Source organism: Cenococcum geophilum (assembly GCF_001692895.1).
Source record: "Cenococcum geophilum 1.58 unplaced genomic scaffold K441scaffold_9, whole genome shotgun sequence".
Taxonomy (NCBI): domain Eukaryota; kingdom Fungi; phylum Ascomycota; class Dothideomycetes; order Gloniales; family Gloniaceae; genus Cenococcum; species Cenococcum geophilum.
Window position 1 is genome coordinate 160200 of NW_027137567.1, and position 15255 is coordinate 175454.

Sequence of the window (15255 nt, forward strand, 5' to 3'; positions counted from 1 at the left end):
TCTTATACTTAGAGGTATCTCCCTAAATAATCGCCTAGTCCTTTACCTATTAGTTAGGGAGTATAACCTTTACATTGCTACTATATAGGACCTTTACTCTACTACTTTTAGTATATATACTCTAATTAATATAAGGAGCCATTTTAGCTCTACTCCTACTGCCTTTAATATTTAGACCCTAATTATAAACGTTATAGGTACTACGCTAGAGAGGCGCTAGTATTACGGACCTTATATTAGCAGTAGTATAACTACTAAAAAGAGATATAAACGGGTTAGTTAAGATAGTATACAAGGCGCTAAAACCAATTAAGCTATAAGATAAGAGGTAGCTAAGTTATATAGTTAGTTATATTATAAGTTTAAAATATAAGAATATAGAAATATAGAAATATAACGTACTAACGTACTTAGTACATTTCTTAGGCGCGGTATTATATATTTAAAGGACTATAGTCCCTACCTAAATAGTTCTCTTCTTTATAGTAAATCCCAGAATATAATTAGAGTTAATTTATTAGGCAACCTACTCTTCTAGTTATATTTACGTTATTAACTATTCTATACCTATATACCTAGCCTATTAATAAGTCTACCGTAGTATTTCCTATAAGGCTTTGTTATATATTTACTACTAAGGTTATAATAAAAGAAGTTAAATTATATACTACTTAAGATAGTAGTTATAACGCTATCTACGATAGTAACTACTTTAGGTTTAGGAGGAGATACTAATATAAGGGATAATAACTTAGCGGTAGTTATAATAAACTAGCTAAGAAGTGTTATAGAATAAAACAATACTAATAATTAGGTACTACCTTAATAACTATAAGTTATAAAGAGAGAAAAGATTAAGATGCTATTAATTAAAAGATTTATAAGAGAAAAATATAAGCTAAAAGGATTTCTTATATAGATAAAGCTAAAGATCAAATATAAAGGAACAAAGTTAAAATAGATAATAGATTAAGTAGCGTATACAGAACTATTCTTAACAGGTAGGGTACTAGAGTAGTTTAAATCTTATCTTATAGATATATAGGCTAATAGATTAGCAACTACTAACCTAGAGGCGTAGTATATATTCTTAAGTTAGGAAGAATTTGCTAATAGATTAATATAGATATATAAAGATCCGGAATTAACAGCAATGGCTAAAGGTAAGCTATATTAGCCTACTGTCTTATTTTTATCCTTATTATCCGTTTTAGATCTATATAGAATTATAGTAAAGAAATGCTTTATAGTTATATAGGTAGGCAATTAAAAGCATTTTAGAACGTGTTATAAACGGAGTTAATATATTATAAGGGGACTTTGTAAACAGGGGGCTATAAGGACACGATTATAAAATAGGATAGATTAGTAAGAGAGATAAATTCTTAAGGAGGTAAGGCCTCTAGGATTGTAGAGACTATATACTATAGGCACGTACCTCTAGTATATAACCGGCAACTATTTAAGGGGCGTTTAGGAGTTGTCCGAAGGGCAACCTAAGGTGTCCGCAATAATATCCCTTATATTACCCCCCCCCCCCTTCTTATAGTTAGCCCTTAATCGCTATTACCTTATAGTAGGGAGATTATAAGGGCTCATCTTAAAAGGGGTTTAGAGAGATATCGGAGAGATATTAGTATGCTACTGTATATTATCTATCTATCTAACCTCTACTTTAAACTCCTAAAAACCCTTAATAAGGAAAAAACATAACTAGAGAAATGACGCGAGAATTACTAGGAGACCTATTAGAAGCCTACTAGAAGTATACTAGTAGCTACCTAGGCTAATATAGAGATTTTTATATAACTTTATTTGTAAGCTTTTATACCGGTTTATAATTAATTATAAGTATTATAGACAATTTAGTGTTCTAGTATAGTTTTATAGAACCTTTTAGTATAGGATTTAACGTATAGAGCCTTAGCTTGCCGTTGTCTTTAACTGCTAAGATATGGTCTATAATTCTTTCTTATAATCCTTTTCTTATAATCCTCTATGTTACTAACGCATTACTTTTATATTTACCCTTAGGCTTTTAGATACGGTTAAGGTATTAATTAGTTAGTTAAAGAGATTTATCTCTTAAGATTTAGTATATATACTTTTAAATCTAGTAGTCCTATGCCGTATATTTAGCGTAGCTCTACTACCTAGCAAATAGGGACACTTTAGAATAGCAATTATAGCTATTATACAATTGTTAAGAACGTCTATAACGTTAATCCCCAATACTATAGTATTGTTTTTAGGTATAATTTAACCTATATACGTCTTTAATTAACGCCTTAATTGCCTTCCCCCGGCCGCGTTATTAGTTTTTATAAGGAAGTAATAGCTAGATAGCTTATATGCGTATTTCCTTCCTTCTAAATAGCGCTATTATAACGGAGTTATATTAGTAAGGTTGCGGCTATTTACTAGAAGGGTATTAGAAGGTAAAGTATAAAGATACCTTACTTATTAAGCTTAATCCTTTTTCTTAATACCTTACTTCCCATCGATAACCTTCGTCTAATTTTTGGACGTATCTTCGATATATTATTAAGATTTTCTTTTTTTTTCATTAATAGTTTAATATACCTCTTTATTCTCCTACTAACTACTCTTTTAAGTAAATTCCATAGAGTATTCTAGCCTTACCTTTATATATAGAACCCTATCCTCTACTAACCTATAACTAGTCCTAGTCCTACCTAAATAATTTTGCCTATACGTCTTTAAAAGACCAGAAATCTAATAATAGGATTCTAAAGGCTTATAATAAGACGTACTACGTTAAATCTAATACCTTTAGTCCTTATAATTAATGCATACGTACTAAAAGCGGCAGTTACGTTAAGGTAAGCTTTTCTATCCTTAATAGATTTCTATTACTAACTTTAAAAGCCTAGGCCTAAGTAGCGACGTTCCTTTAATGTCCTTAACTACTACATTACCTAGGCTCTCTCCTATTTAAGCGCTAATACTAAATACCTAGGTTAAATTTAAGATTATATTATAGCTATCTATACCACCTATAACTCTTAGTAAGCTAGCTAGTAACGCTTAATATAAGAGTAAGGTTAGTATACTAAGGATAGGGTAAGGGATGGGGGTAATAAGAAGAAGGTTGCCGTCTACTATAGGAAAAAGTTCGCGTATACGCGTTAAGTTTTAAAAAAGCATAATATAATACGCTATTAGGTAGGTTACCCTTCGGGTACCTAGCGGATAGGTAACTAATAGTTATTATAGTAAGGTCTTAGTAGTTCTAGTCTATACTAGCCAGCTAATATCTTTATTTATTCTAGGCTTAAGCGTATCTTTATTAACTATAAGCTTACGCTATAAGAGCTTCGTTAGTATTGGTTTGGACCTAATATTAATATTAAGCATTTAAGGATCTCTACCCCAGCTATACCTTATTACCCTACCCCTATTTTTATACCTACTTATACCCCTTCTAAGGGGTATAAATCCCATTCTTATTAGCTATTACTTAGTGGCCTAATAAATACTAATCCTGCTCCTAAGGGTAAGGTATAGTGGCTTTTTAAATTTAGTATTTGGGATTTATTCTTATATATAGTAGTAATTAAGGTGCTTAGGGAGGCCTTAGAAGGCTTTTGGGAAGGGCTTAGGAGCCCTAAAAATAATTTTTTTTAGTATAGATTAATTAATAGGAATATAGTTCTAGTAAAATGCCCTATTAATTCTATACTATATATGTAAAAAGGCTAAGGACCTATCCTGCCTTAGGCCGTAGCCCTATCCCTATAGTTTCCGGAGCCTATCTGTTCTATATCCGATTTAACCTATTTCTTACTCTTAGAGCCTCTTTACGGCCTACCACAAGCTTTCTTTATAGATTGCGATAATACCGTAGTATTAGAGCGCTTTTTATAATTTATAGATTATAGACCTTAGTCCCAATATTCTTTTAGAATATCTTCGCAATAATTAAGGTAATCCTCTAGTTTCTATATAGAGTCCTTAGCGGGCTAGCCTAGCTATTTAACTTTATATTAAAGCTTGTTCTTAATAGACTTATAATATAGTATAGCTTTAACCTTATACCGCTCGCCTACCACCTTAGGGTGTTTAATTAGGCCTAGACGGAAGTTCTTTTCTAGTAGTAGTCTATAGATAGCTCTAGTAGGTTTATATAAAACACTAAATATATATAAGCTATAGATAGGGGTAGCTAAAGACAGTAGGCTAGCTTACTAATTTGTTCCTTAACTTAGAAGGGACCTAGGTATCTTATATTAAGCTTCTTTAATAGTTAACAGATCTTAATATTTATTAAACGTAATAGAACCTTATCGCCTACTCTGAAATTCTTGTCCTAGTATTTACGGTTATACTAGAGTCTCTACTACTCTTAGGCATTCTATAGGCTCTACTTCGCATACTTTTATTACTTCTTTTATTCCTAGAGGTATCCTTATACTCTTTAGTAGATATCTTTAGACTTCCTAGTAGAATCCTATAATTAATTATACGGCCTTAGCTAGTAATCGCTAGGTATACTATTAAACCTAAATAGTTAGACGCTATAGTTAATCTAGATTAGTGTATACTTATATAATATATATTACTTTAAATTATAAGCGTACTCCGCGTATAGAAGTAGCTTATACTAGTTATTTTACTAGTAGTTTAAATATATTTATAGGTAAGACTCTAGTTTCTAGTTCTAGTATTATATATACCCATCTATTTATAGATAGAAATCTATACTATAATAGTAGTCTATCTTTAAATAAAAGTATAGGTCCGACTAATACTAGCTTATAAAGGCGCTGTCTCTATTAGTAATAATAGAGTACGGCTAATCTACTTTAAAAAGGCTTTTTTTTCCTTAATTAGGTTAGTAAGCACTTATATATTAATTGTCTTATTAATAAAAAGGTATTAGACGTATTTTAAAACCCTATTAATAAGTATAAGAACTAAATCGTATATTCGTCCTTAGCTATCTTTAAATAGTAGGAGATCTGTAATAAAGTCTATAGCGTAATATTGCTATAGCTTACTAGCGGGGAGAACTAATTTAAGTGGACCCTATGGCTTATACCTACGGATTTTATATACTTAACACTTCTTATAATAGCTACTATACTCCTTCACTTCCTATTTAAGCTTTAGCTAATAGTATTTACGCTAAAATAATTCCACTATTTTAGCTTAACTATAGTGGCCACTTAGAGGATTATTGTAATTCTTTATAAGAATCTTCTATTGTAGATTTGCTTCTTATAGTACCTAAACCTTACTACCTTTATATAGTAGGCCTATCGGGTTTAGTTCCTAATAGTAGTACCTAGCAGCTTCCTTTCTATTATGTTTCCGGTCTACTTCTGTATTAAAGATAGTATAGAAAGCGTCCCTCTATTATACCTTATAGATAAAATCCGTTAACCTTTTAGATAGTTTCTAAGTAAAAGCTATTTATTTTATACTACTCTAAGTATAAAACTAAATAGTACTATAAATCTTACAACCCTTTAATACGCGTATATTAAGAAGGCCGCTATAAGGTTAAAGTCCTTTAGTTATTATAGGGCTCCGAGTTCTAATTACTCTATAGCTTCGCTATTAATTTAAGGAGATAGCTTAGTAATTAGAGATAGTGTATTATTAGGTTCTAAGAATATATTGGGGATATTCTATCTAGGTATATTTAGACCCTTATTAGTAATGGACTAGGTATTAACTGGAATATTAGTAAAAACTAATAGGGTTTATACTGCCTAAGACTTAGTATATAGAACTATAGATACTTAAGCATCCTATACCTAGAGCTTATTCTATAATATAGGGAGTAAGATATCTATTATCTATTTTCCTTCTCCCGTTTTTAAAGCCTTTAGTATAGTCTAGCCGTTATAATAGTCTATTAGTAGAGTTACTTTCCCCTAGCTTATATTTAATCTTAAAATTAAATCACGTAAGCTCCTTTATTTATCTGGCTTATTAAGGTATAAGCTCCTTTATAGTTATAAAGTAATATAGATTATAATAATCTAAGAGTATATAAGTAGTATGGCTCGCGTGCTTAAGGTAATATCGCCACTATTTAAAGCAGTTAACTATAACTAGCAGTTCCTTATCGTGGGTATAATACCTAACTTTAGGCCCTTAGAATTTTCTACTATAGAATACTACTAGTTTTTAATAGAGCTAGGTAGCGTTTAAATACCTATTAGGTTATAATAGGATACTAATAAGTGTAAAATGTAATATATTAGTAACTATTATTAGTGGCTAATTTAGGTTAAAATGCCGTACTAATAGAGCTTCCGTAAACTTTATATATAGTTTTTAAAAGGCCTCCTAAACCTTTTTAGGCTATAACTATAGTTTATACTATTTAGTTAATCCCTTTTTGGTTTTCTTCCTTCCCGCCTTTAAGCTTTTTGCTCCTTAGGCTAGGTCTTAAAAGCTTCCATAATATAGTTGGATAGGTATTAAGTAATATCTAAGTAGTTATAGATAAAGCGCCTATAGAAATTGGTAAAGCCTAGGAATACTTAAACATCTTAGTAGCTCTTTAGCTCTGGCCACTTCTAAATCGTCTATACTTATACTAGGTCTATAACTATACCTATAGGCGTTATAATATAACCTAGGAACTCGACCTACTTAGTATTAAAGATATACTTTAACGCCTTAGCGTAGAGGCCCTAATTATCTAAACGTTCTAGCACTTCGCGAATATATTACTCATATTAATCCTTATCTTCTAAGTAGATTAAGATATTATCTAAATAGATAATATATATGCGGTTAACTAGTCCCTATAAGGCTCTATAAATATATAATTAGAATATTATAAGCGTATTAACTAGCCTAAAAGGTATTACTAGATACTTAAAATGGCCGTATTAGGTTTTAAAAGCGGTTTTTTACTTATCCCCTTCTTTAATACGGAGCCTATAATAGGTATCTTATAGATCTAGCTTTGTAAAGATTTCCCCCTTAAATAGTTAATCCAGTATTTTACTAACTAGTAGTAATAGGTAACAGTTCTTAATTATAATCTTATTAAGACCGTAATAGTCTATATATAGCCTTATAGTTCTATTTAGTTTTAGAATAAAAAGAATTGGTATGCCTATTAACGACTTACTAGGCTAGATCTACCCCTTTTCTAATAACCTATTAAGGTATTCCTATAGGATCTTAAGCTCTCTATAAGAGAGGTTATAGATAGGGAGGTTCAGCGGTTATTTACCTTCTTCTAAATTAATTATATAATTATATTTTAAGTTCTATAGTAGGACTTTAGCTCATCTACCTAAAAATACCCTTAGTAAGCCCCTTAGGCCTAATAGAATATTTAATAAATTAGGGTTATGTTTATCCTCTATATTATTATTAGGTAGGTTCTAAAGCTCCTTTAAAATACTTACGGGCAGTGTCGCGCGCTATAGTAGTTATTTATATATAGTTGCCACTGTATATTAAACCGTTTTATATAGTAGCTAATAAAGAGTAAGGAAATCCTTAACATATCGTTTAAGGTGCCGTAGCATACTCTCCGTATATTACTTAAGCTAGAGTAACCTATAGCGGTTAAAGTATCTTATAAGATCTTTAAGATCACCGCCTCCCTATAATATTTCTATAACCTATTCGGTAGTTCCCTATAGGGTCCCTATTATAGAGGGGTTATTACCTATACTAGGCTTTATACCTATCTTGCTATAGAATATAGGTTAGATTTAATACTTCTTTAGGTATAAAGCGTATACCATTTCGCCTAAAGCTATATTCTCTAGAATGTCTTTTAAGCTTATTAGTAATATACGCCCTTTTAATTCTTTATTATTCCACTATTTAAAGGCTCCTATCTTAAAGTATATCTTAGAATCTACTTCTATAAGCTAAGGGTATCTAAAAATAAGGTTATAATTTATAAAGTTAACCACCCAAAAGGGTTACGGGCTAACTACCTTAATGCGGTTATATATATTGGCTACTACTACTATAAGCTTATAGGCACTATATAGTTTAATCTAATACTTATTTAGGAAGCCTATAATAGGTTTCTGCTACCCTAGCAGCAGAACGAGTTTATACTCTTTTACTAAATTATATTATATAAGATTAATTTTAGCGCCACTATTATATAGTACTTAAAACTGTTATACTTTACCTATAGGGTGTACCGTTTTTAGCTTAATAGCAATATAAAAAGTCTTTCCTTTTATATCTTACCCTAGCTATAGCTAGGAGAAATCCGTAACTAGGGCTTTTCTTTTTTTAGATTATTAGCTCGGTTATCGCCCTACTTATTTTACTAATAGGATCTACCTTTAGAGTTTTCTCTTAACTTTTTAGAGTATTTCCGTAAAGGTGCCAGATGGGTATTAGGTTAGCCCTAGAAGTTTTTCCTATTACTTAAGGCCCCTAACTTTAACCCTTTTAAAGTTCTCTTTAAGAACGGCTTCTTTAAAGGTTAGGTCTACCCTATATTACTACTAAAGTGCCCACGCTTTTAGTAACCCTTTAGCTTCCTACTAGAAGAGGTCTAGTTCCTTACCGTACCTTTAATGTTTAGAACCGCCTATTTAAAATCCGTATATATAGTAATCCGTAATAGGGCTTTTACGCGCTTTATTTTATTATAAATTACTAGCTTAAGTCTAGCCTAGATAAACCTAATCTTCTCCTTCTTATAAATACTACTATCCTTATTTTTAAAGAGCTTTAGATTTATCTATTAAGTATAAGTTTTTATAAAGTTTATAAACTAGCGGAAGTTATAGCAGTTAAGCTATATCCTATTCTAGAATAGCTCTATATTATTATATTAGACAATATACAGATCTTAAGTCTATTTCTTTAAAAAGGTTTATAGCTATAGCTATATAGTAATTTGTAATTTATTAAGCTAATTAAGTATAATTTAGTTTAGTAATTAGTTTTTAATCTTACTAATAATCTAGCGTATACGCTCTTTAGTATTATCTCATATTATTAGTATCTTAAAAAAGTTATCTACCTTATAAACCTAATCGTCTAGCTACTAGGCGTTAGGTCTATAGTGGAGTTTTAAACTACTTAAGGCCTTAGCTAGTTAGTCTATATCCTTTTTCCGTTTATAGTATAGATAACTCTCTAAGTCTTCTATACCTTCTTAGGTAGGTATTAAATAGCCCCCAAAAAGCCCTTAGTCTTAACTAGGTTATAAAAAAATTTACCTAGCTTAAATTAAACCCTACTAGATATAAATTTGCCCTTAAAGGGTTCTAATATATTTATTAGTGGCTTCCTCTCGTATAGCTTCTAAGAGCTTTATAATAGCTTCCCAATATCTATCTTAAAGGAGATTAGTATAGGGCACTTAACTTTCTAAACTTAGGCTTAGGGAAGCTTCTGCTATAGAGGTAGTATTAGTACTAATAGCTAGTATAGGTTTCCCAATAAGCCTTAGGTCTTAAGTTAGTATTTAGGTTTAGTTTCCTAAAGGGGTAGGCCCGCTTAGCTCGTAAGCAGTCTATATACCGCTACTATATTAATTATAGGCCGGTGGTCTTCTAGGAGGGTTCTGGTTAGGTCCCTAGTTAAACGCGTTAGTATATTCCTTTGGTATTTCTAGCTTAGAGGAAGATCTTAGAGTTACCTCTAGCGCTTAATCTTCTAATTAGCCTAGGTAGGGCTATAGGGGTTCTAGTTACTTTTTAGTAGCGTTATAACCATTATAGAGGGTGTCTACGTTTTCCTTAGCGGTAATTATAGATATATGAGAGTCTTCGGGCTCCTGGCGCATTTAGGTATTAGGGCTCATTTAGCCGTCTTACCTAGAGGTTTATATTGTCGCAATCTCTTAATATTAAAGGGACCTTCCTACCTTAGCGCGACAGCTTTCTATAAGATATTTATAGAGTTTCCTATTTAGGTTATCGTGAGATTTTAAGGGAGAATAGTAGTTATAAATAAAAAATATAAACAAATAATCTAGTCCTTAAGCCGACTGCCCTTTTAAATAAAGTAGGAAGGATTTAAATATAAGGGGACTTTATAGATAGGGGGTTATAAGGATACAATTATAGATTAGATTAGATTAGTAAGAGAGATAAATCCTTAAGAAGGTAAGGTCTCTAGAATTATAGAGACTATATACTACAGGTATATGCCTCCGGTACGTAACTGGCGACTATTTAAGGGGCGTCTGGGGGTTGTCCTAAGGGCAACCTAAGGTGTCCGCAATAATATTCCTTATATATATAATAAGAGTATATACTAGTTAATCCAATAGTCTAGTAAGCTATATAATGAGATAATAGTCTAGACCCCTTAGTGAGGCGATTTATAAGGTTATAGTTAAACTAAAATAGTTAGAAATATATTTAAAATATAAATAAAATACTTACCAAGCCTTTAATTTTTCTAGACTTAGTATATAGAGTATAAATAACTATATTATTAAGTTCTAGATATCCTCTAGGCTATAGATTAGTCTTTAAAATATATTAAATATATATTTTAATATTATAAGCTAGTCTAACTGGCACCTCTAGTAGCTTAAGAGGCTTCTTAGTTTTGCTAGCTTTAAGTTTAAAATATATTTTAGGTATATTTAGAATAGCTTAAGGTTATACGCGAGCTTAAAGGGTGTAATTTTTCTTAGCTAGGGGTATAACTATATCTTTAGTATTAAAGCGTTAAAGGGGAGTTGCTGCGGTTAGTAGGAGAGACAAAATAACGGCGGCGGCAGTAAGCGGTAGAGGGAGGAGGGTAGGGCCCTAGAATAAGATTTAACGTGTTTATTTCTATATAGTAGTAGAGATAGTAGTATTATAGAGCTTTGTAAGGCCGCTAAAGAAGACTATAATTATTAGTAATATATTATAAACACGATCTAAATAAATAAATATACTCTTTACTACCTAAATCTTAACGGTAAATAGCTTTTTAGTAATACTAGCGGGTCTAAAAGTAAGGCTATAAGCCTTTTTAATATAGGTATATAAGGCGCTAGTAGTTTAAAAATACTTCTAAACACGTTCTAAATATATTAGCCATTATAGTTTTATAAGGAAAGTATATTTAAATACGTTATAAATATATTTATAATATACCCTATAGCCTTTATCTAAGTCTCCCGGCTAAGCCCTATAAAGGATTTTATCGTACTTAATAATAACTTTAGTAAGCTCTATACTATCCTATAACTAATTAAAATATATTACTAATATATTTAAAAAATATATATATACTTTATTTATTATCTTTTTCCTAGTTTTCTTAAAGAAAGGGTAGCCTATAAGCTTACCTAGTTTAAGGTATCTCTTAGAGGAACCCTATTATAATTAGAATATATTATAATAACGTTTAGATCTTACCTTAAAATCCTATTTAAAGTTTATTTAAGGTTTACTTACACTATCTTTTAACGCCTTTACTATAGCCATATTACTTTCGCAATGTGTTTAGATAATAGAAATTAATTAAATATATTTAAAATGTATTTTAATAGTAGGCATTGATTCGAAAGCCGTTGCGAAGTAGTTATAGAGGTGAGAGGTGTGACAGGTGAGGTTAACGTATTTGGTGGTGGGCTAAATTAAGCGAGTATTAGCGAGTTTTTAGCGTGACGGGGTGAAGTGCGACCTCTAAATTGTCGCTACCGATGCGCCGACCTTTTTCCGGCGGCTCCATCGGTGATCACGCTCAGCTTTCGCCGACCCCCATCGGTGACCACGTTCAACTTTTCCGTGGCCACGTTGAGCTGCGCCCCGTAGACACGCCACAGCACTTTCAGCCTTATGCAAATCAAAGCTTCGGTCCAGAAGCCATTCGAAACAGCCTGCGCGGGAGAGATAAGTCGGCCACTTTATGAAACTTGATTGAACAATTGAAAAAGCGGATATGAGGCAGGGATTTCTCTCAAGTTAAGCCTTCTCCTTTACATCATTAAAGGAAGATATAGCAATCACAAAGGAAGCTAAAGGCGATCTTATAATCACGGTATTATTTGAATGCTTTGAATGGTAATCATATTTTCAGCCCAAGGTCAGAAGTGAAGAGACGGTCTTGCTTGTTGCCGGTCTTGTTGGGGCGGTAGCTAACTCTACAGGCCTATGTTTTCTCAGCTTCAACCACTCCCCGCTCTTCTTTAATCTATGTATTTGACGCGCATCCCGCACCTTCTTGACATGACACGAGGGAGCATGATAGAGCCACGCTACTCGTTTGTACACCGATTCCCGGTATGTGAGTCGTTACGAGCACAACCCAAAGAATGCAGTTAATTTCGGTCACCGATAGTAGGTCAGCAATAACACCGCCACCAATGGATACGTCCCGGTTGCACTTGTACTTTAGATCTATGCGGATCGGTTCCTGGTTCCAAAGCATGCACCGTTTACTTTCCGTACTGTCGGGCATACAGGGTCTAATTCCGTTCACTTCCTCTATCAAATGACTAGGTAAGAGGGCCATTGGGCCTGTTTGAAGTGAACGAGCCCGACTGTTTCTACAGCCTATCCGGCCACATCTTCTCCTTCGTTCTCAAATACACTTGATTTTCAAGTTTTACCGCGGCTTCTTTTCGCGTTTCCTGCGGCCATACTGCCCTAGCCAACATACTACTCTGGTTTGGCAACGAAAATCAAGATTCTAAGAAAAACCTTGCAAAAGAGAGCAAATCTCGAATAGGTGATTTCTAGCATAAGAAAGAGGCAACGCGATGTCAGGAAGGGACTACAGCCCCCCACGACGAGGGGCCCTTGGAAGGGCATTCAGTGGCCGACAACCACGCGAACTGATTCTACCCAGAAGGACGTCTCCAGTGTCACCATTATCGGTTCGCCGGCCAGCATCTGGAAATCCATTCGCCTCAATGCAGCAAATGGCTATTCCTGAATCCTCAGATGGTTTCACACCAGCGCAATGGAATGCAATTGATGCTTTGATTGCACGTGCCACAGAAACTGCCGTTCAAAAAACTCGCCGCGAGCTGCGAGAAGAATTTGCTGTTCAGCAGCGCCGACAAGAGCGTGAAATAACTCAACAGGCAACATACGGTGGGGATCTAGGCACCGAAAGAATTCTCCCACATTTATTTGAATCGGAGTATTTTGGTACACATGCTGATGCCGCATACTCTCGAAATCCACGTCGACGTGACCGAACACCACCTACTGGTTTCCACAGCGAAATAGGCACAGAAAGGATTCTACCCAGTTTGTTCCCAAATGAGCTTCCGCCACGACCCGACCGTCGACGGAGAAGCCTTTCCTTTCGTAGTCCGATTCGCAGGCCAATGAGATCAAAGTCGCTTCGCGACTCAATCCGCAGCTTCAGCTTCATACCTCCAGTAGACCCTTATTTCACAGTTGTGGATGATTCCGTCATTGAGAAAGAAGTTGCAAATCTCGAACGGTTGATTGCTGAATCCTGGGAGACACCAGATGATACCACTTCCTTGGGCCGGAGCAGCCAGTCGACTCTGGAGTTGATGACGCCTGGCGACCCCGCGAAGGCCCATCAAATAGAAGCACAATTGCCGAGGAGACCTAGCGCTGCAAAAAACCTACCTACAGGAGGGAGACTGGCGATTTTAGCAGTGTGTATTTGCATGGCGGTATTTCTACAAGCTTTGGTATGCATTCCCCAAGGTTAAAGGATGACTGGAACTCTAATGGTAAACACAGGACACCACGATCATCTCAACCGCAATTCCGAAGATCACGAAGCAGTTCCATTCACTTGAGGATGTTGGCTGGTACGGATCTGGCTATTTCCTTACCACCTGCGCTTGCCAACTGATTTGGGGCCGTATTTATACATTCTATAACCTCAAATATGCATATTTGTGCTCCATTACGATCTTCGAGATCGGCAGCTTGGTCTGTGGCGTGGCACCTAATTCAATCACTCTCATTGTTGGACGTGCCATCTCCGGTCTTGGCTCTGCTGGGATTTTTGCAGGCAGCTTCATCATTATCGCCTTCAGTGTCCCACCAGTGAGTCGACCGAAGTATTCCGCATTGCTAGGGAGCATGTATGGCGTGGCATCTGTGGTTGGTCCGCTCGTTGGAGGCGTCTTCAGTGATAAGGCTACCTGGCGATGGTGCTTCTTCATTAATCTGCCGCTTGGTGCCATTGCTATCGTAGGCATCCTATTCATGCTTAAGCAGCCGGCCCAGAATGCAGCACTACGCGATCTTCCACCAAAGGAGAAGTTCAAGAGACTGGATTACCACGGAACACTTGTCTTTATCGGCGCGCTCGTCTGTCTCTTCATCGCTCTAGAATGGGGTGGTGGAAAGTATCCCTGGCAAAATGCACGTATTATTGTGCTCCTCATCTGCTTCGGGTTGGGTGCCATTGCGTGGGTTGGAGTTCAAGCTTGGAAAGGCGAATCTGGCACCGTCCCATTTCGCATCGTTCGACGACGCAGCATTTGGACGGCAGCGTTCTCATGCTATTGTATGGGTGGCGCCTTTTTCATTCTCCTTTATTTCATCTCCATCTATTTCCAATCAATCAAAGCGGCCACGCCTCTCAAATCCGGCATCGATTCTCTGCCTACCTTACTCGGTCTTACACTCGGCATGACCATTGCCGGCCATACACACAAGTTTGTTCAGTATCACGCCATCTATATGATCGCCAGCGCCGTTCTCGCTACTATCGGGACAGGCCTCATCTCGACCTGGAAGCCAGACACAAACCATTCAGCATGGATAGGTTACCAAGCTCTCTTCGGCATTGGCCAAGGCCTTGGGTGGCAGCAACCTTTACTCATCGCTCAGACATTCCTTGAGACCAAAGATATACCCATCGGTACGGCTCTGATGTCAGGCATCAAGCTCTTCGGCGGCGCGACCTTCATCTCCGTCGGTTCGGCCGTGTTCAACAACCGCCTGCACGTCTTGTTGGTTCAAATTCCCAATCTTAACATTAAGGCTGTGTTGGCAGCCGGCGCAAGTGGGCTAAGAGACGTGGTACATGACCCCGCTACGTTAGCTCAAGTGTTAAATGCGTATAACGAGTCATTGAGGATGGTATTCCACATCTCGGTCGTTTTGAGTTGCTTAGCGGTGGTTGGTGCTGTTGGGGTTGAGTGGAAGAAGGGCCCTGAGACGAAAGGTCCTCCGCCAGGTCCGCCAGGTGGAAACCCTGTAGGTGGCCCTCCGGCCCAATAGCTAGTGTGAGACAGTGGCGTTCCCTGGAAGAAGGCGTTCATTTGATGTGTTATTATATTTATCTGAAGAAAGAGAGTTTCTTATTTGTTTGAAAGAAGGTAGGGTT

The 15255-nt window shown here is 35.5% G+C and overlaps 1 protein-coding gene across 1 annotated transcript; it reads left to right on the forward strand.

The window, feature by feature from the left end:
- Positions 1-13456: 13456 nt before the first annotated feature.
- Positions 13457-15149, forward strand: K441DRAFT_547239 (major facilitator superfamily protein; the record flags this gene model as incomplete). The annotated part of the gene is made up of 2 exons (XM_067642902.1): positions 13457-13600; positions 13653-15149. The coding sequence occupies 2 exons, from the start codon at positions 13457-13459 to the stop codon at positions 15147-15149; spliced, it is 1641 nt and encodes a 546-aa protein (XP_067506914.1).
- Between the last annotated feature and the right edge of the window lie 106 nt (positions 15150-15255).